At 43.7% G+C, this 21,914-nt stretch overlaps 1 protein-coding gene across 3 annotated transcripts; it reads right to left on the reverse strand.

Moving 5' to 3' along the window:
* Positions 1-5,562: 5,562 nt before the first annotated feature.
* Positions 5,563-18,424, reverse strand: LOC117060612 (surfeit locus protein 4-like). Of its 3 annotated transcripts, none has more exons than XM_033172997.1 (6): positions 18,374-18,424; positions 12,037-12,223; positions 11,069-11,145; positions 8,837-8,880; positions 6,753-6,939; positions 5,563-6,161 (listed from the first exon to the last, which is right to left on the reverse strand). In XM_033172997.1, the coding sequence occupies exons 1-6, from the start codon at positions 18,422-18,424 to the stop codon at positions 5,895-5,897; spliced, it is 813 nt and encodes a 270-aa protein (XP_033028888.1). In that variant the 3' UTR covers positions 5,563-5,894. The 3 variants fall into 3 exon arrangements, with proteins under 3 accessions (XP_033028888.1, XP_033028889.1, XP_033028890.1); XM_033172998.1 differs by lacking the exon at positions 18,374-18,424 and adding an exon at positions 13,305-13,328 and having other exon boundaries at positions 5,895-6,161; XM_033172999.1 differs by lacking the exons at positions 11,069-11,145; positions 18,374-18,424 and having other exon boundaries at positions 5,895-6,161; positions 12,037-12,143.
* Positions 18,425-21,914: the final 3,490 nt, after the last annotated feature.

Below are 21,914 nucleotides of genomic sequence, written 5' to 3' on the forward strand. Positions count from 1 at the left end.
GCACTGGATCCTGCCCTCTTTCCCGGGGAGGAGCCAAGTACTGGAGGCTGAGGGCGAGAGGCCGGCCTGGGGACGAGAAGGGGCTCTCCTGCCGGCCCGCCTCCTGCGCTTGCGGAGCTCCCTGAGCCGGGCCTCAGCTTCCTCCGCCGCCGCCGAAGCCCCACGGCAAACCGCCCGCCTTGGAACTGCCCGCGTTGGGAAATGCAAAATCCGTTTCCCCTCAAGTTCTTACTTGCGAATGGAGCCCAGGAAACTCCTCTCTCTCTGGCCGCCGGGAGAGATTTTAGGCGAGATTCTGTTCCGAGGTGCTGCCAGCTTCTCCGGCTGCCAACACTGAGACAAAAGACGTCCCCCTTTGTGCTGCAGCTTTCGCTGCAAATGCACCTTTTCTTCTGCCTTTTCCTGTCCCCCCCCCTTTTCTTTTTTTCTTTTCTTTTCTTTTCTTTTTGCTTGCTACAGTTCTCTGCAAAACAGACATTCTGCAAATGCAGACCACTAGGTTTCATAGGTAGTGCACACAAACATAGCATTTTGTGCATATAGTATCTGAAGGAGTGCAGAAGCCAAGAAGCTTTCTCGTGGGGGTTATCTGTGATTCTATAGACCAGCCTCGAAGCTAGTGCCTCTGCTTGAATCCAAGGATATTTGTGCTCTACTCTAAAAAAATCAAAATGATGCTGTTTTTAAATCGGAGTTCCTCAAGTGCCAGAATTGGTCCTCTTGACTGCAGCTTCCGGCTCAGCTCCAGACATGCTCAGATTATCAGAGTGGCTTGGCAGCCAATCCTTCCCAGGGAACTCCGAAGAATTGTAGCTCTAGGGGGGAAATAGAGGTTTGAGAGTCCCATGGACTGCAAAAAGATCAAACTTATCCATCCTTAAAGAAATCAGCCCTGAGTGCTCACTGGAAGGACAGATCCTGAAGTTGAGGCTCCAGTACTTTGGCCACCTCATGAGAAGAGAAGACTCCCTAGAAAAGACCCTGATGTTGGGGAAGATGGAGGGCACAAGGAGAAGGGGACGACAAGAGGACGAGATGGTTGGACAGTGTTCTCGAAGCTACTAACATGAGTTTGGCCAAACTGCGGGAGGCAGTGGAGGATAGGGGTGCCTGGCGTGCTCTGGTCCATGGGGTCACGAAGAGTCAGACACGACTGAACAACAACAACTCTCAGCACCCTTAACAAACTGTAGTTCACAGGTTGCTTTGGGAGAAGCCATGCCTGTTCAAAGTGGTGTGTGTTACTGCTTTAAATATTTTGGGCAGGTGGGACCTCACTTTAATTTGTGCCATTAATTCAAAACATTTTTTTATCCCAAATGTCCCTCTGCAGCAAAAAAAAAAAAAAAAGCTGGAGTGACTTTTGAATAAAATTTGATCTTTCAAGGCTATATCCTGGTATGGCTTGCACTTTGCCCTATACTGTTTGGCTCTAGGCAACACAAAATGAGGATATTAGGTCATGGCCTTCTCTAGGGGATGTGTTGTAAGAGTACATCAAACCAGTCTGACGGCTCTAGTGATAATTTTGTGCAAGACTGCTGATGGCAGTGGTGTGTAGTTATGAGAAACTTGACAGTAGAGATTAGCAGTACTGGGAAAACCTTCTGCATTGTTAGAGGATCCCGAGTTGCTCAACTCTCTTCTCTCAGGTAGGAACAATCTGCTTCCGTAACTCGAGACTCAACAGGTCTTGAGTTGCAGCTAAACAGATTTAAGTCAGAAATGTAGGTGTGAGCTAACCGAGGGAGATTGTTTGAACCAGTTGAATCTGCATTCCAAGTAGAATTGTAGATGTGGCATTGGAACAAATGGGGTGTCCCCTTCCCAAATGCAAAGTACAAGTGCAGGGCTCCCAGTTCAGTTTGGAACTGCAGCTGAGGAAGGGAAATGTTGTTTAGTCGTGTCCGACTCTACATCCAAGGTCCCACTCTGGGTGGCTGTAAGAATGGCATTTCCTTCTGTTATGGTCTGCCCTCTACAGGGGAGCCCCCACCTGGCCCATCATTGTGCATATTCTAACACATCATAAGAGACAGCTTCAATGGGTAGTATTTTTTTTACTGTGATGCCAGGCAGGTCCCTTTTATACTGTGTAAATTCCTGTTGCATTTTTGCTATGGGATGCAAGCAAAAGCAGACCTTCATGTCATCCCAAAGGCTTGTGGTCCCAAAGCATATAAGGCTTTAAAGGCCTAAACTACAACCTTAACTTGTGCCTGGGAACAACTACAGTGGTACCTCGCAAGATGAATGCCTCGCGCAACGAAAAACTCACTAGACGAAAGGGTTTTGCGTTTTTTTTAGGTGACTCGCAAGACAAATTTTTCTATGGTCGTGCTTCGCAAGACGAAAACATTTTGCGGTCGTCGTCCCCCGCACAATGCATTCCTATGGGAAACCGCGCTTCGCAAGACGAAATTTTCACAATACGAAACGACTCGCGGAACGAATTAATTTTTTCTTGTGAGTCACCACTGTACTTTTGTTCCAGAGTAGATACAAACACATCCTCAGCTACTCACTACAAGACACAAGCAAAGGTTTAAATAAATAAATCCTTCCCTCTCCACTTTGAATTGTGGTAAGATTTCAGGGACCAAGACAGAGGCAATTGTGAACTGAGGTGTGCAAGAGGCTGACTCTACTTAAGGCACTGTTACTGTTCATCTTGGAGAGATGGTTAAGGGATCCTTTGCCTGAGCCTCTTGGTACACATAGGAGTAAGCCAGTGGCTGGAGCCAACATTGCTGGTGCTTCAACCCCAACTTAGTTCAAACTACGACTCCTATTTAAGAAACTGCTGAATGGGGTCATATGGTAAAATCAAACAAATTGCTGTGACTTCTTAAGAGACTAACTCGGGCATAGGCAAACTCGGCCCTCCAGATGTTTTGGGACTACAACTCCCATCATCCCTAGCTAACAGGACCAGTGGTCAGGGATGATGGGAGTTGTAGTCCCAAAACACCTGGAGGGCTAAGTTTGCCTATGCTTGGACTAACTGGTTTTATCATGGCACAAGCTGTCATGTGGGCAGTGCATGAAGTGGACAAGTCAGAGGTGGTAGTTAGGGAGAGGGAGGCAAGTTAATAAAAGTCCAGGTTACATCCGTTTCAGGCATCCTCAACCTGCTAACAACTTGATGGATGTTGCTGTCCTTTATTGTAGCAGCAGCAAGTGAAGATCAGTAGTAGCTGCCTATTTAAACCTTTGCTCCTGAAGAGCATGATTTGCGTTGGCAGATCTTCAAGGCTGGTTTCAGATTTTGCAAGCAGCAAAGAGTAAGTGGGAAAGCTTGTGTCATAAGTCCAAGAAAAGAAAACCATTGGCTCTGGGAGCAGGCCAGCCCACTCAAGAGGAACGAGAGGAAAGGCTGAAGATCCACGCATGTTGGGTCTGAAGGAGGTGGTACAGGAAGGGTTGGGCATCCAAAGGGGTGTCATTAGTGCTGACTGAGAGGCAAGTTCAAGTGACAGCCCACTAGGCTTCCTTGCATCTCAGGAAATGCTCTCTCCAGTGCTTTCTGGTTGAACTTAGTACCTCAATCTCTCAGCAAACACTCCTATTATGAAGTTACAGGTGGGTAGTCTGCCATAGTCGAAACAAAATAGAAAATTATTTCCAGTAGCACCTTAGAGACCAGCTGAGTTTGTTCTTGGTATGAGCTTTCGTGTGCATGCACACTTCTTCAGATAGGTATCTGAAGAAGTGTGCATGCACACGAAAGCTCATACCAAGAACAAACTCAGCTGGTCTCTAAGGTGCTACTGGAAATAATTTTCTATTTTGTTACTCCTCTTATGAAGGAATTGTTACCTATTCCACTGAGACAAAAAACAACAGCTCATCTGAGGTACTGTAATTACTTCAGAGGAAGTTGTCAGAGCAGCTACTTTTATAGCAGTCCAAAGGAAAAAAAGAAATGCCCTTCAAAGCCAATGCAAAGTCCCACAGCTCTCTAATTAAGGAAATGATGGGACTGCAGAGGCAGGAGCAGACAAAAAGGTAATACTGGGATGTAGATCTCAAGGTGGTTTGCAGTAGACCAGCAGTATTATTGTTTAACAACAAAATTATTTCATCTGAGGCAGTTAACATAGTTGGATTTCCTCAAGGCTTATTGGTGCTTTTTAAATTATTTGTGTATGATTTATATACTGAACATTAAAAAAACTAAGTTTATAATGTGTTTTTCTTTATGTCACTGGGTAAAGCACTATGCATATTGATGATGCTACTGCATACGCTAATAATTAGGAGAAAATATAAATCCTGTCAATGGTTAGCAGGGAATACCTACTGCAGAATACAGTATTAACAAAATGTTGAGAAGAGACTTGACTAATCAGTTTATTTCAATATTAAAATGCACCAACAGATATCGAGTGCAATAGCTCCTTCTTCCGCAAGCAGGTGTGCTGCAGGAAGTAAGAAACAATTTCAGTCACATGAAGATTGAATACTTATAATACAAAGGCTTTTGTATTTTCCTCCCTCTTCAAAGCAGAGGAAAATGCATTAGCAAAGCTCCAACTTCTTTCCTTGCAATTAAGTGTCTCTGCATTTTGTATTTGAGGCTGAATAGCTGCAAGGCAGCTTTTCATTCAGTGTGTGCTGACAGTTGCATTCTTCTGCTGTGATTATTAAGCTCTTTTTGCCTTTCACATTTGCAGGAGCTTTTAAAAAATACATACTTTGTCCCAAAAGAAATCTAGGAAATGGGAAGTGAACCTTTAGTGAAGTTACTGAGACTTAAATATATGTCTCTTTTCTCATGAGAAATAACTTTTATTGAGTGTGTATAGTTCTGAGCTTGCCCACTACCAGAATGTAGGCCTTGAGAGCTTTCGACTGGGTTATTGCCTCAGTCCCAAACAGCTTCCTCACCTTGGTTTAAATCCATTGCTTCTATTCTTTCCCTAAGTTGGACACTTTGTCTTGAAGAACATCCTGAAAGGCACTCTTGGTCCTCAGAGCAGATGTAGGGAACCTATGGCCCTTCTGATGCTGCTTTAATACCTCCCAGCAGCCTCAGCTAACATGACAAATAGCCATGGATACTGAAAGGTGTAGTTCAGCAACATGTGGAGGGCCAAATGTTCCCCACACCTACCTTAGAGCAGTCTTTCCCTTCCAGATTCTTCCAACATTCAGGCTCATGTCTAGGTGTTGGGAGGTTCTGCCATTGTGTTACTTCCAGGGCAATTCAGGCTTCCTCTGTTCCAGCAAGTCCTAGCTCTAAGGGAAGAATGCTTGGTAGAGAGAGTCAAAAACTGCACCACGTGTACACCCTGAGTCCTTCTAAGAGGTGTTCAGGCCAGGGTGTGTGTGTGTGAAGAGGTTAGAGGAGAAAAGAGGCGGAAATACTTTATAATCACAAACACTTGTGGACCTTAGAAACCCAGCATAGGCTTTGATTTCTAGACATTAGGCAGACCGAATCTATCTGGCAATGGGACTACCTCATTAGCACAGCACAGGAGTGAAAATACAAGCTGGCCCTGCCTCCTTCTGAGGGAATGGGCAATGCCAAAGGATCTAGAATGCCCCTGCATACTCTACCAGAAAACCACTTTTTAATCCTGGCCTCTCACAAGGCAATATGTCACAGTGCTCCAGAAAACCATGGGGTCTCAAAGGATAAGTATAAAAGTTCAGTAAATCAATATACATACATACATACATATATATAATTTGACTTTAATTTACATGTCTCAAACAGGATAGAAGGCAAAGGCTTTTCTACCCTGATAAGGCAACCGTGAACTATGATAAACTGCAAGAGAATCAATCAAGGGAGAAACAAATTCTACACAGGTTTGTAAAAGCTGTACTTTGTCCCCTTCCCTCCCTTTCCCACCCACACACAGAGCTCTGTTTAGAGTCCATCTTTACCACTTTTTCTTGTGTTCATCCATGGAAACCCCCCCAGGTCCCAACGCCACAACAAGCAGCAGGCCACCTATGACAGACATGGTCTGGAAAAAGTCATATTTGAGAAAATCGTGGAGAGGCCTGTAAGTGGGGACGCTCCAGAAGGCATTCTGGATCAGGTTGATGATGAAAAGCCAGATGACTAGGGTAAGAGCAGCAAGCTTGGTCTTGAAGCCAATGGCTACCAAAATGATAAGCGCCATGCCAAAGATGTCCTGGAAAATCTAGGGAGGAAGACAAATACCACGCTTCAATTTCATGCATTCTTTGCTTCAATGGCTAGTGTCCCCAACTTGTTATCAACAACAGAGATCAGGCATGCACCCAAGTAAAACAAATGTTGTGACCTCCTCAATACATTATGAAAATGTCAAAACAAAATAAACTTACGTGTAACTAGAATTATGAAAATGTGTACGTATTCTTATTTGACTTAATTTGTTCTAGCTCTGTGATTGCTAAGACCAGGCAAGGTGTTATGTAAGCTGATGCAACAGCACTCTGAACATTTCCTGGCCTATTCAGCCCAGTGGTGTTTGAAAAAGACCCCAGAGTAGGAGAGAAGTCAAGTCTAGCAGATTCTCCATCCCTGGGTCTTTGGTAAGTGACAAGGCTGCAGCAAAAGCCAAACTGAGTAGTTTACTTTATTAGTCAGGATAATGGTCTTAAATTTCAAAGGCCTGGTCTATTTACTATCCAGTGGTGAGGTAGCACACAATTGCCCAACTGAGTTTGTGCTTATTTCCATAGAATACCAGCCAATTTTGCAGACAGAGAAAACACAACCAAGTCTTGTAATGGTGAATGCCACTCACAGTGAAGGCGCCAAGTTCGAAGTGTAGGAGTGTCATGAACATGAGAACCAGGAGCAAGCGCCCACCAAGCTGCATGTACTGCCGTGGCGAGATATCGTCCATGGTAGGGACTCCAGCAAACATGGACTTCCCCTCAGAACGAGATTCTGCAAGTAGCAGGAGCAGTCCACCTCCGAGAGCCAAATTCCTATGAGGGAGAAAAAAATATAAGGGGCTCAGACAATTTGGCCCTGGGGTCTGCAATGGAGGTATCAAACGGCATATTCTGTAACACAGTAGCACTCAGCACCTGGGTGTTCTCATAATTCTGCTGCTTCCCTAACCCCACAATTTTCGCCTTCCTAACTGCTGGGATGCACCTGGTGCTCTTTTTTCACACCTCTAAATGACACCTATGGCAACTCTGGCCTGTTTGACTTAATTACTACCAGTTAAAACCCCCTTCTGAAAGTCAGCAAACCTAGTTTACCTTACTTGATACATGTATTTTTCTTTAACCTAGATTACAATATCTTTCTGGTAGATGGCTGCCCATTCTCTCAGTGTTCTAAGATAACCCCGTCCAGATAACCCAAGGAGGTGAGGATTGGATATTCTTCCTGCAACCACTTCTGTGATTTAGCATAGACAATGGGAAAGCTCTCCATACTGGGCTCCTCCTCCAGTTTAATTTTTAAAGCCTTGCCTCTTAACACTTGCCAGGACATGGGTCCTGCCTTGCCTTTGGTTTTTATGGTTGGAAAGAGGCTGCTGGGTTCTTTGTGGGGAGAGGGATCCTGCTTCTGTGTTTTATTTGTTTGGGGTTACACGTTTTGCCTTTGGGGAGAGCATTCTGAGCTTTACTAAGTTTTCTTTTTTGAGATGGGTATTTTTGGTACCTGTAAGTTTTGTATTTCCCCACTCTAGGACTTGAAAAATATTGAATAGTCCACAGCCCAAAGGGCTGAGTCATCCTTTCCCCAATGCTGACAGTTTTTCTCCATCGCAGGACTCTAATTTTCCCCAAGAGATTAGAGAGCCTGTTGTTTTGTCTCCTGACATGTGCTTGGAGACAGGAAGCAAAGACTCAGTGTCTGCCCCCTAGGCCATGAATAAAATTGGAAATGGACCTTTGATTCCAAGAACCCCTGAAAATAGGGCAAGTGTAAACCCTATCCTCATAGGGGTACAGAAATGTTTATAAAGATATTTTATTTTAGATTTTGGATTCTCAGAACCCCATTTCCTAAGAAGAAGTGTATTTACCATCTATTGAACTAATCTGCGTCTAGAGTTGAAGCTTTTGTGAGCCTAAACAGTTATGTTTTGTTTTTATAAATTACTGTTTTGGCTTTATCAGAGAAGCTGAGGCACCTCCTAATGCCTACAAAAATTAGTTACCATTAGTTACCATAAATTAGTTACCATTTGGACTAGTGGAAGCAAATATCTGAGAGTGCGAAACAGAGATTTATTTATTTATTTATTTATTTATTTATTTATTTATTAAAAAACCTGCTTGGCTTTTAGCACAATCAAGATAGCATCTTTATGCAATAAGAAACAAGGACCTCTCTTTGGTTTATTTTTTTATGAAGAGAAACCTCTTCCAGCCTGCCAAGCACTTAAGGAGGGGGCAGCTAGAGGAGGCCACTTGCAGACCCTGTATGCTTTTTGTCCTTATACAAGAATTACTATGGTCACTTTTTCAATCTACAGGGACTGTTGACAACACTGTGAGAGTTCTGAGTGAAAGGAGCTTGAGACAGAGCACAGTCATATGCTCATGAAAGGGATTGCCTATAATGCGGGTGGTCACCATGACATTATCAAGTTGCACTATGTTGCTGAGCATAGCATCACTGGCCGGTAATATTAGAGGTGGGATTACGGTATAAGCAACTTGTTTCCACCATCAAACTAGCAACCAGCCTCTTCTCAGGCACACAAGTCAACCCTCTCTAACTTGTATAATCTTACATAAAGGTATGTGGGTGAGAGAATGAGAGAAACATTTCCCATACCAAAGGTGAAGTACATCAAAATACCCCATCATGAATCCTCTGTGGAGTTGCAACACAACATGCCTTCTGGTTTTAACTCACCTCATCAAGAACTTGAGGTCCCATAAAATACTGTAGGCAATTGTCTGAAAAACAAGAAAACAGTAGGTAGTGATGAGGACACCATCATTAGTTTAGTTCAAGGGCTCTACATAATCTCCAGATTTCCTGGGATAGGAATGATTTCCTTGGCAGCAGCCATGAACAGTTGTTGAGAGTCCCTAGAAAACAGCTTTGGGGGTAAGAGCCGCCTTTCATTGGGAGCTGGTGTGTGAGACTAATGTACACTTATGTTTTCAGGAAGATTCTCAAGAGTGTGCGAATAGGCATTAAAATGAGGAATGCAATTTGATGTAAGCAAGTGAAAAATGATGTACATTGGGGCAAACAAAATAATTCTAAATTTCACATATTGGGGAAAGCCAATGAAACTGAATGTTGGAAGATTTAGGACAGACAAAAGAAGTTGATTCTTCACACAGTGCAGTTAAACTAAATCTCCCCACCCAAGGTAGTGATGGCCATCAATTTGAAAGAGAATTGGACAAATGTCCATGTTCTGCCTCCACTGTCAGTCCGTGTGCCTCTGAATACTGGTTGCTGGGAATCACAGGTGGGCAGAGTGCTGCTATGCTCAGGTTCTGCTTCTGCACTGTGAGAACAAGATGCTGGAGCAGATGGACCCTGGCCCTGATCCAGCAGGGCTCTTCTTACATTCTTAGTGTAGTACAATAAATGATCACTAATGTACAATGAGAGTGGTAGCTGTGTTTGTCTGCTGAAACAATAAAGAGTCTTCAGCCACCTTAAAGACTGGGATTATTGGCACAGAAGCTTTTGCGGACTATTGCTCATTTTATCAGAAGTATGAAGAGTTCTCTGCCAGATGTGTACAAACACAGATACAGAGATAAGAGGTCTGCAAACACTGAGGCCAGAGAATAATCAAATGCAAGAAATAGCAGAAGAAATTTTCCTGTTCCAGGCACAGCCCAAATGTGTACAAGCTAAGAAGAGAGTAGTCCGCTCACAATGACAATTACTACTATCTATCTAGTCTGTGGTTGCTGTTGTGACTAGATCAGCCTCTTCTTATCTTGTAAACTAGGGGAGACTAACCTGTGACTCTCCAAATGTTGCTGGACAACAACTCCCATCACCCTGACTATTGGAAAAGTTGGCTGTGGCTAATGGGAGTTTGAAGTCCATCAACATTTGAAGTGCTGCAGGTCAGCTACCCCTATTCTATGCAATTGAACTTTGCAAAGAAATACTGGACAATTATTGCCGTCTTTTTGCTTATATATATTTTTTCTTTTTGCATATTACAGTGGTGCCTCGCTAGACGAAAATAATTCGTTCTGCGAGTATCTTCGTCTAGCGATTTTTTTGTCTAGTGAAGCGCCAATACAAGTAGCGGTTTTCGCGCGACAGAAAAAAAAAATTCGTCTTGCGAGGCAGCCCCATAGACTTTTTCGTCTTGCGGGGCAGCCTTCCGCTAGCGAATGCCTTTCGTCTAGCGAGTTTTTCGTCTAGCGGGGCATCACTGTATATCCAGTAGGATAACACTTTAGGCATCTAATGAAGTGGACTCTACTCCAGGAAAGTACATATCACAATCAATCTGCTGGACTTGGCACACCTACTTTGCTGAAAACAACCAGAAAGTAGAATAATACTTTTGAACAACTTGCTCATGAGCTCAAGACTTGCCAAATGCTGCACTGGACTCATGGAATTCTGTATTTTGCCTTAAAGATGGAAAAAAATGTTTTGCAAAGAGAAGCAATCAAGGAAGAATATTGGGTCAAAACATGTTTGAGCATTTAAGACTAATGATATAGTTAATAAGCATTGTTGTTATAGTTAATGAACATTGTTTTATTGAAGCTTATTGGCAATAAACATTGAATTGCTGTCTTTTACAATTGATATTCGGCAATAAATACAGAACTTCATATAATTTCAGTATACCTCAAACCTTAACATTTTATTCCTATATGGCTCTATCACTACTTCTGTTCTGGAGGGCAGATACAACTTTTCTGTTTAATCAAACCTCCTGCTTATTTGAACTACTGTGAATTTTACTGCTTTATATTCTGTTTAAATTTTATAGTGTTTGTTGATCTAAACTCTAGGAAGGAACGGAAGCATGTAAATAATTGTAAAGAAATGAAAACATGATCCTCCTACCCTGAAGCAGCTTGACTGGATCCGAGCCTATCTTTTCACTCTGGGATCTAGATCTTGTTCCTTACACTTTCAACTCACCTGCATGAAAACGATTCCAAACAGGCCAAAGCATGCGTAAGGGACGAACTTTCTGGCGAGAACAAGCACACACCCAGCTAAAAGAACAAGAGAGAAGGTGCTTCAGGGACAACAGAAGAATTGCAACGAGAAAACAAAATACAGAAAGTGTTTTCCACATGCCCGTTTCCTACACTTGTCCTGAAGCAGCTTTAAATGAAGAATGGTGGAATATGCTCCCCTCTTTGGTCCATCTGTTGCCAATGTCAGTCTCATTCTGGTGCCAGGTAATTTTCTCAGGCGTTTATGAACTGTTAATTTTGCAAGTTACTATTATAGTAGTTGGCTGCTCTGTGTTTAAAATTACAGTTATTTACTGTTTTATATGCTTCTTGTTTTACTAATGAAATTGTTATTTTGAATTATTGTTTTGTACCCTGCCCGGAGATAAATTTGATACAGGGTGAACTATAAATATTTTAACGTATGTAAAGCCACCTTATTCTGCATGAGCATGCCCAAATATTAAGCTCTTCTTTGGAGGTCAATTCCTGAATTCCTGTCTTCTGAAGTAAGGCAGTTGGAGAATGCTGTGGTGCCTGGGTTGGGATACTTTTCACAAGGAAGCTTCTCTGGCACTGGGTGGATCTTTTTATTTGCCCAGCCTTTTTAGTTTAAACTGTAAGGTTTTATTTTATTTTTATTCTGGAGTTGTAAACATTTGAGGTTACTATACTATCTTAGTGTGTCTAATTTCAAAGATCAGGGCTTTGACAAATTCTATGAAAACTAATGCTGTTTTATGTAAACATGAAACCTAATCCCTAGTCTGCATTCTAAATTTGGCCCTCAAGGCAAATCACTCCCTGAAAGTTCTAGAAAGAATGCAAACGTGTAGTTGTGTCCCACCTTTGGCAGCAAGACCTATGGAGGATACCAGATCTATGCCAGTCATTCTCCACCCAGTCACCAAAAGAAGAAGCCCTTACCTAGCTGCCCACACATGTTGATTAATACAAAAAGTGTGGCTAAGAGTGCACCGCTTCCCCATGATATGTTGATGTAGTCTCGTTGCTCATTCCACTGGAACCACATCCTGATGCCATCCTCCAAGAAGGTGCTAATCAGGCAGAGGTGAGCCAGATGAGGTAGGTAGTGCTTTGTCACACGCAAGAACTGGAGCGAAAGAAAGACAACATGAGAGACAGGACAGTGCCCCTAAATGGCTGCAGAAATGAAGGTCAACCTTGCCTAGACTTAATACCAACTTCGTCCAAATGATCTCTGGGTTCTTCTGCTCCACAGGGTGGCAAATATATACTACATATGTTTAACACCTGGAAGGCCAATTTATACATGCAAAAACAAGCTACTGACATTATAACTTGGTGTATTGGTCAAGTGTAGGTCACTCCAAACACTTTTGTTTTCACACCTGCTCCTGAATGAAACATGTAGACAAGTGAAACTAATCTCTTACAGAGTCTGAGTCTGGTACTACTTATCATTTCCCCTCATATCATGAGACAAAGCAACAATATAGATTCTGCTGCTCGAGGTAAATCCAAATGCTAATTCTATCTGTTTGAAGATGTGGTGGCTCCCGACTTAAGTCATTTTCTCTGCTCCCAACCTCCCCTCTCACACAAAAATTCCTCTCAAGTAGCAGTTTGCAAACTTTTTCTTTTTTGCAAAGATAACTTAAAATGGCTAGTGGCCTTGATGAACTACTTAATAAACTTTCCCCCCTTCCTCACCAGCAACATCAAAACCAGTTCCTGTTGATGTTGGCATCCGCCTGTCTTAAGTGACAAAGGAGTGTCTCACATATAATGAAAATCATTGAAGTGTGCATGCACACGAAAGCTCATACCAAGAACAAACTTAGTTGGTCTCTAAGGTGCTACTGGAAGGATTTTTTTTATTTTTTATTTTGTTAACCTGTTCAGCCTCGATCAAAATGGCCTTTGTCTATGTTGTTGGGGGGCAGGGGAGGAAAACAAATGCAGGGCAAATACAGATATCCCCAACTGTTCTGCATTATTTTCACAAACCGCCTGAATCAGGAGCGCCATCTACAGGGGGCTGTGGGGCCACTCTCCCCCAATATTTTCAAGGGGGCTGTGAGGCCAGCCCCAATATTTCCTCCAAGCCAAAGCAAACTCATGGCACAAAACAGAAATATTTTTGGAGATCCATAACATGGAATAAAACTCTACAACCAATTAATTATACTGTACATGTAAATTCCAAGCACCTTCATTCTGCTTTGGCTACTTCTTGGGTGCTTTTGCTCGCTCTGTGATTCCTCTCTGCATTAAGATCTCACTATCTTTACAGGCCTAGAAAGCAAACAATGTATTCCCATGTCATGGGAGGCTCATCTGACCATAATAAAACTAGGTGGTAAATTTGAAAACAATATTTATCTCCTAACTTCCCTCATAGGGTTGTTGTGAGGGTATATAATAAATATAAACTGAGAAGCACCATGGAGATTGTGAACAACTACTACAGCAACAAGCTGGTAGCGTAACTGTTGTCTGCAGGGTACCATGACCCTCATAATTTCCTCCAAAGAGTAACAGCACCCTGCAGAGAAGATTTTGAGGTGCCCCAAGAGGAGAGGAAAGGGAAGACTTGTTGTGTGAACTGAACTTTGCATGCACAACACTGATTACACCCAGTGTCATTCAAAATTGTGAGCCCTAAAGGGATATAATAATAATAATAATAATAATAATAATAATAATAATAATAATATTGATCCATGCAACTTTACAGTGGAAGCAATAGTGGATGCAGAAAAAAGTGTATCCAAGCCCAATTCCTACTTTTTGTTTCTTTCAGTGGTAAACAGCAGCTCCCTTCACTGTCCACAAATGATCCTTGCATGGTAGGGGGCTAGGATCAGAGAACATGCTTCACATGATTCTGTTCTACAAATCCAATCGACTACCACCCTTGGATCTTTTGTGGGAGGAAAAGGTCTGCCCCTTCAACAGTTGATGAGCCCCAGACAGTACAGCACATTCCATGGCAGCATGAGGTTAGCATACTAGCACAACACTGGCCCCACTATTTTTGTGCAAGGATCATTAGTCTTGTTAAAGACCCTTCTCCTACCCCCCCCTGCAGACTTCAACAATAAAGAAAGCAAGAACTGCATCATTTAAATTGCAATTTAGAATTCAACTACTGAATTCAAATGGCTTTACTCCCAGGTAAGCAAGCACAAGGGTACAGCTGCCAACACTTAATTGGTTTGATGAATTAAAAGACTTTTAATTGATTTCAACATGTTCTCTGATTAAAAAGGCAAGTCGGTGATGAAGTTTTGAATTATTTTTCACTCAAGTCCTTAACAAAAACTGTGGGTGGTAGGCACCACTTTAGAAGAGGCATCTCTCACATAAGAAGGAATGCTTCCCCTAAGATGGAACCAGACAGGACACAAATAGACTAATTTATCAACTAAGTAACCTTCCCTTCCCATTCTCAAACTTTTGTTTGTTCAAATGAAGAACATATGCAGGTTTAACTGATTTAATAAAATACCATATGATTGGTGAATACTTCTTTTAATTAAAAATTGTGATTAATTGATAAAGTTTTCTTTTCATTACCAGTTCTAAGTGATATAAAGTTCACAGTCATAAGAGCAACTTCTGGTGTTGCTTTATGTGAACAAGAAGTACAAGTCACTTCATATTCCTTAGGCAACTTGTAACTTCAGAAAGTTGCCCTCAATGAGGCCCATCCATTCTGCCTTGGTACACATCACAACATTTATGCTTACCATTCCAATTACATGCAATTGAGTTTACAAACTGAGTTTACAAATTATGTTGAAGGTTAACTGTAGAAAAAACTCATGATCAGTTATGCTTAAGAATGGGCTGCAAGGCTGCAATCCTATGCATTTGTCCAGGAATACGCCATACTGAACATGGGAACAACTTTCAAATTCAGATACACAGGACACTGATAAACCTGTTTTTCACCAACATAATGTTGTCTGCATTATATACCTGAATGTATCATGCAAAAAATAAATCCTCTTATCCAAAATGCCCTGACTGCCAGAAAGATAACAAGGCACAAAGATAGTCAAGGCAACAAAAAAAAATGTTTTGTTCATTTTGGCTCACTAATGGACCTGCATTGCATACCATGTGACTGGTTGAATTTGCCAAAAAGGTTAAGAAAAAAACAGGTATTATTTTATAACCTGTAGATGTACAAGGAAGCTCTTTAATAACATATTTAAAAAATGCACTTGATGGCAAAGAGTTGATAAATCCCATTTAATGTAAGAGTGCACACACATAATCACACCTTTTCATTCCAGATTAACCTGGAAGAATTGTCTTCACCTTGCATAGCTCAATGCACACAATCATTGACACAAATCAGAAACCCATTCTAAGCCTACATATGCATTGTTTTACTCTCCAGTACTTACTGTAATTGCAGCTGTGGACAAAGTACAATGGCCAACTCTATGTAGGTATATTACACACAAATATCTGATGTATGAAAATAACCACAACACTTAAGCGGTGTTCCTGGTGGCCAAATCAGTGCTGAAATCACTTCCACCTAGTTGGATTCCATACCAATAATGTCAATATACAGTTAAATGTGGAACTTGTGGCTTTTCCTATGTTGTTGGACCACAAGCTTAACATGAGTCAATGTTGTGATACATCAAAAGTAGTATAGTGTCCAGATCAAGGGAAGTAATAACACTGCTCTATTCTGCCTTGATTAGACCACAGCTGAAGTACTGTTTGCAGTACAGGTATCTAAATTTCTCCATGTGTGTTTTGCTACTGGTGCAGGTCCAATTGCAACCACATTGAGATTTCTGGGCACCATTTTGGCAACTGTCATCTCCATCAAGCCAGCTGATTCGCAGTCCTCTATCATCACATCAAATAAACTAAGTACAAGGCTGAATACAGATATATTTGACTGTGTTGCAGACTTTCCAAAGGCCACCTAAATGTAACTCATGAACTACAGTTTAAAAACCGTACTCCATTGTTAATACTATTTCCATTTCCACTGTGTGTCTCCTTGCGTACTGGGCAAATGAATAAGAGCAAGCTACATATAGTACCACTGAGCCTAAGGCTTGCTGATCAGAAGGTTGGCGGTTTGAATCCCCGCAACAAGGTGAGCTCCCATTGTTTGGTCCCAGCTCCTGCCCACCTAGCAGTTCAAAAGCATGTCAAAGTGCAAGTAGATAAATAGGTACCGCTCCAGTGGGAAGGTAAATGGTGTTTCCATGGGCTGCTTTGGTTCACCAGAAGCGGCTTAGTCATGCTGGCCACATGACCCGGAAGCTGTCTGCGGACAAACACCAGCTCCCTCGGCCTATAAAGTGAGATGAGCAACGCAACCCCAGAGTCATCTGCAACTGGACCTAATGGTCGGGGTACCTTTACCTTTTACATATAGTTGTGATAATAGAATTGTAGCATTGTAAGGGATCTGAGAGTCATCTCGTCCAACCCCCTGGGCAAACATACATTCCATTGTGGTGACCATAACCTAGGTTTAAGGTGCCATTTGGGTCTTAGCTTATATTAAGTTTCTAACACTGACTGTGTCCAGTTCTGGGCACAATTTAAGGAGGAGGTTGACAAGCTGGAACGCGTGCAGAGAAGGGCGACCAAGATGATATGGAATCCAAGCCTGATTAGGAATGTTTAAGGGAATTGGGTATGTTTAACCTGGTAAAGAGGAGATTCAGAGGAGGTAAAATAGCCATCTTCAAATACCTAAATGGCTGTCACACAGAGGATAGAGGAAACTTGTTCATCTCGTGCTCCAGAAGCTAGGACCTGGACCAATCACTTCAAGTTACAAGAAAGGAGATTCTGACTAAACATCAGGAAGAACTTTGTGATAGTAAGACCTGTTTCAACAGTGGAATGGACTCCCTAGGGAGGTGGTGGACTCTCCTTCCTGGGAGGTTTTTAAGCAGAGGTTGGATAGCCATCTGTCAGGTTAGATTTAGTTGAGATTCCTGCATTGCAGGGATTCGGACTAAATGATCTTCGGGGTCCCTTCCAACTCTACAATTCTGTGATTCTATGAACTCCTACCACCCCTCACCACACTGGCTGTGACCAAAAGTAGTTGGAATTCAACATCTGGGAGGATTAGATTCCACATCCTTGACAAACAAATACCATGTCACACAGGACTGGTACAGCATAAAGCCAACTTCGCACCAGCTGTTGGTACTTCCAGGAGGCTGGGGGAACGATTGACCGTCATGGCCCTTCCCAGCAACAGCCTTTTGCTGCTGCCAGCCTCCTCTGGAGTAAGGATATGGGTGCCAGTTGTATATCACATAGCCTGAAGAGAGGACCCTTTTTTCCTGTAAACTGCATTTTAAGCCATGCTCCTTGAGGACAGGAAGACCAGTACCAGAAACTTCGCTATCAGTTACGTAACTCGTTTCACTTTGTCTTTAAGCCTCACTTGTGGTTATTTCGCAATGCGAATTTATTCTGTTGTCATTTCTGAATAACTGGCATGTTCTTTATTTGGCAACTTTTTGGATTGTTTATGCAGCTCTTTGTGGGAGAAAAGTGGCATATAAGTAAACTCAACCAACCAATCCAATCCTTTTAGTTTTCCCACCCAGAGTCAATTCGCCCATCCATCCCTCATGTCTTAGGCTCCAATCCAGATCAGGCCCAGCGGGATACCTTTTGGCACGTCTGAGGCAAGACAAGAGCTTCTCACCGCCCCAGATGCAGGCCCACGTCACCTCACTCGCGCGTGGGCCATGCTAGGGCAGCAAGCTAACTAAGGGGCTGCAGGGCAGGCCCCTAGGCACGCTTTCCACCCCTCGGAATTTGCCGCCTGAGGCAGCTGCCTCGCGCTACCTCACGGCAGGGTCGGACCAGCGAAGAGAAGCGAAAGCGGCCGTGCCCGAGGAGAAAAGTCCCGGCCTCCTGGCTTCTCCCGAAAAAGGAGGCAAGCGGTTCACAGGGCTGCCGGCCTCCTTCTCTCAGGAAGACGCCCCTCCCTCGGGCTGAAGCGCCGCCGCTCTGCCCTGCCCTCCGCGCCCCTCGCAAGCAGAGCGGGCCTTCCACAGAGGACGCTTCTCCCCCTCACCGCCGCCATCTCCCCGCTAGCGAAAGGCAGGCGAACGGGAAGGGAATAAAGAGAGAGGGAAATGGTACCTTCCTCTAGCTCGCCCTCCCCTCCTCTCAGGCAAAGATGGTACGGCCCCCAACACGCGGCTCATTCGGCCGGCCGCGCCGCGGAATTCCATCCGAGGAAGGGAGGGGAGGAACTCACCTGATCGGCCAGGTCTTCGGCCGCCCCCATTACATCGCCGCTGGGCGCCATGGTCCGCTGAAGCGAGGCTCGGCCACGCGCGCGCGCCTCCTCTTTCTCCCTGCCTCCCTCCCCCTCCCCCCCGCACTTTCCTGAGGGGCTCCACGAGTGAGTGGGCGGAGCCTGAGCTCAACCAACCGTAGGCCGAGCCAGCTTCTTTCCTCCTCCAGATCGCCGTGCGGTTTAAGGCCGCGATTGCTACGGTGGCCGACGAGGCGCTTGTTACAATCAGAGCTCCGGCATTTACAGCAGTCGACTTTTCCCGCCCTCGGCTCCAGGGTCAAAGGTCGGAAAAACGTCACTTTGCGTCCACTCGACGCGACTGTCAATTCCAGCTCTCGGCTCTCAGTGGAGGCTCAGGCTGTCTGTCACCCCTATTTTTTAATTTTTTTTGCGCCTGTCTCAATGGGTCAGCTCAGCTTCCGCCGCGATAGCGTCTCATCCGCCGCCGGTTGCTTGTTGCCGTAGCAACTTCGCTTAAGCGCTGACTGACGAGTCAGGCTAATGCATGAGTGCCACGTATATACAAGGCCCTGCTTTCCCTTCAGATGAAATAATAATAAGCGCTCCCTTTAAAGCACATGCGAAGCGTTTTTCGCCTCTCAAAAAATGCACTGTCTCCCCTCAGAAAGTTGCAACTCCCAGCATTTTCATGAAATCAAAATCGAAAACTGACGTGGAAATGCGAGGAACTGAATTTAAGACTGGAAAACAGAAACTAAGATAAATCGAAACGGGCGGATTCACTCGTATCCTTTGACCAGGCAAAATACAGGACAGGAGGGCGGCAGGCAGGCAGGCGGAAGCGATGGCGATGGCAGGGGGTTTGGGGGACGATTCCCCCCCCTCCACATCCTGATGCTGAAATAACTTCAAAGCAACCCATTACAGTCTACTGCAGCCGAACCGGATGGCCCCTCTGGAATTTGCCACACATACGCATGAATTTATAGATCTGTCTGTGCTTTGCTACCCAGAGCTGAAATACATGACCCTTCACACACAGGCAGTATTGTACAGCAATACATACAGGCCAAGGCAAAAAATAAAATAAAAAATAGGGGGGCATATTCTGATGAGGGGGCAAGCTTTGTTAAATTTCTGAAAGAAAAAAATGTACAGTATTAGGGGGCATAGGCACTTTGGGGGGGGCACCCAGCCCCCACCACATGGACCATGAAGGGGCTGGGCACCCACAAATTTTCATGCTTGGACTGTGCACATGGCAAGGACGTCCACGTCTGATGTCAGCACGCGCCCACTGACGCAAGCATTTGACATAAGCAGGGGCCAGGATAGAACCCTGCAACATCCCACATGTCATGTTTTTTTCAGGATGATGACAGACCCTGTAAGCATCCCTATTTTCCAGGGACGTCACTGATTTAGAGAAGCTGTCCCGGTTTCTGATTTGATCCCGGAATCTCCCAATTTTCCTTAAGATGTCCCTATTTTCATTGGAGAAATGTTGGAGGGTATGGAATTATCCAACCCCCGAGCTGTCTGAAGGCAAACCTGTATAGGGAAGTTTAAAAAAAATGTTTAATGTACTGTATTATGTTTTTATACAGTATATGTTGGAAGCTGTCCAGAGTGGCTGGGCAACCCAGTAAGATGTGTGGGGTATATATAAATAGTAAAATATTCTTATGAAATGGGATGTCCCTATTTTCATTGGAGGATATGTGATGAGGAACTCTTTGGAGGACAGCATTTACCCACCTCAAAAAATGTCAAAGAAGGGTCTGAGATTACATACCTGTAGAATCATAGAATTTTAGAGTTGGAAGGGATCCCAAGGGCCATCTAGTCCAACCCCCTGCAATGCAGGAATCTCAACTAAAGCATCCATGACAGATGGGTGCAAGCTCCCTTTGTTCCTTGGGTGCAGCTCATCAGGCCCTCAATATTTGAATTCATTTAAATTAGCTTGGTGTTCCCTTACCACCTTTTTCCATGTCTTGAACTGCAGCTCCCTCCTTGGGGAAAATAGGCTAATATTAGAGACAATTTAAGTGGAAGCATTTCACATAAATACGGACTTGGGTCATTGCTATTCACTTCTATGGAGGAAAGAAAAGGCAGCATTGTGTGCATGCCCTCTAGAGGTTGAGACTGTACAGCACTGGGATAACTTTACAAAGGAGGGAAGGAAGGAAGAAGAAAGGGAGGGGAAAGAGGGGAGAAGAAGGGGAGGGAAGAGAAGAAAACCACCCTGAAAAGGCCCATTAAAAAAGAAATGAACAACTGGTGGGGGGCAGGCAAGGAGCATTGGTGGGCTGGGTGCCCCAGGGGCTGTCTGAGCACATGCTGCTCATATACTATTCTGAGACCTCCAGATTTACATGAAATTTAACAGCTATATAAGGACCATCTTTGGGGTGGCCAAACCAGTAAGGGAGTATCCCAATTTCCTCTGCACTACTATACCTGCCACTGCTCCAGTTGCCTAATTAAAGTAGGGAAGAGGTGGGGGGGTGCTGTAGGCTAGATGGGGAGGCCTCAGGTGACAGAAATATGCTTGTATTAGATAAAATGCTCAATATGATGGGGGAAGAAACTGGGTAGAGAGAAGGCAAGGATCTGCAGAGGAGGGACATAATATATTACTGTATGGTGTCATTCCCCAGTCTCTCAGTGGCGGCTGGGGTATACAGTGGTGAGGGGCATGATGACATACAGTAATCTATCCCTACATGAACATGAGGTGAACCCGTGACAACAGAGATAGTACCTGAGTAAAATGGTCTATCCCAAGGCCTAAACAAGACATGATATAGGAAATGCATAAGTGGGATTTCCCACATATTTTAAGAGTCAATAGCAAGGGTGATATTTAGATTAGGATTGCACAACTAAGGAAGTGGGGTTTAACCCTTTTCCCTGTGCCATTTTTCTATGTATCCATCCAAAGCTGCTATATATTCCTTGAAAGGAGAAGGAGGTACAATACAATACAATACAATACATGGAGGTCATAATGATACACAGTATGCTATGCTAGATTCCAGAAGGTGGTGCTAGGGGATTTCTATTCAGCCAATGATTGTTGCTTTTCCTTGTGCTGTTTGACATCTATAGGAAACCACTGTCTGAGATTGTAAGGGGATGTGGGCTGAGGTGTGGTCAGTACAATGTTGGCACCTGGCTCTGCTCCTTTTCATCTGACTCAAAACAGATTGGCCTTGGGGGCGGGGATCAATCAGTGCCTGGGAGCTGTGAAGAGATCTATGTGGTTAAATTATAATTATAAAATGTAGTTTTTAAATGTAGTTTTATAATTAAAAATTGCAGCATTGATGATGTGCAGATCTTGTAGATTTGAGGTATTTCTACATGCCCCTTAAGAGCAGGTCTTAAGGGTGCCACATTCCTAAAAGGAAACACAAGCCCTGGATGAGCACCTGTGACGAGGCCTGCTCGTCTTGTGCGAAAATGATCAGTCTCACAACAGTGTGGGTTGAAAGGGTCTGATGATTATTTGGGCTGCAAGATGCAGCCC

Source organism: Lacerta agilis, chromosome 16 (assembly GCF_009819535.1).
Source record: "Lacerta agilis isolate rLacAgi1 chromosome 16, rLacAgi1.pri, whole genome shotgun sequence".
In the NCBI taxonomy this organism is placed as follows: domain Eukaryota; kingdom Metazoa; phylum Chordata; class Lepidosauria; order Squamata; family Lacertidae; genus Lacerta; species Lacerta agilis.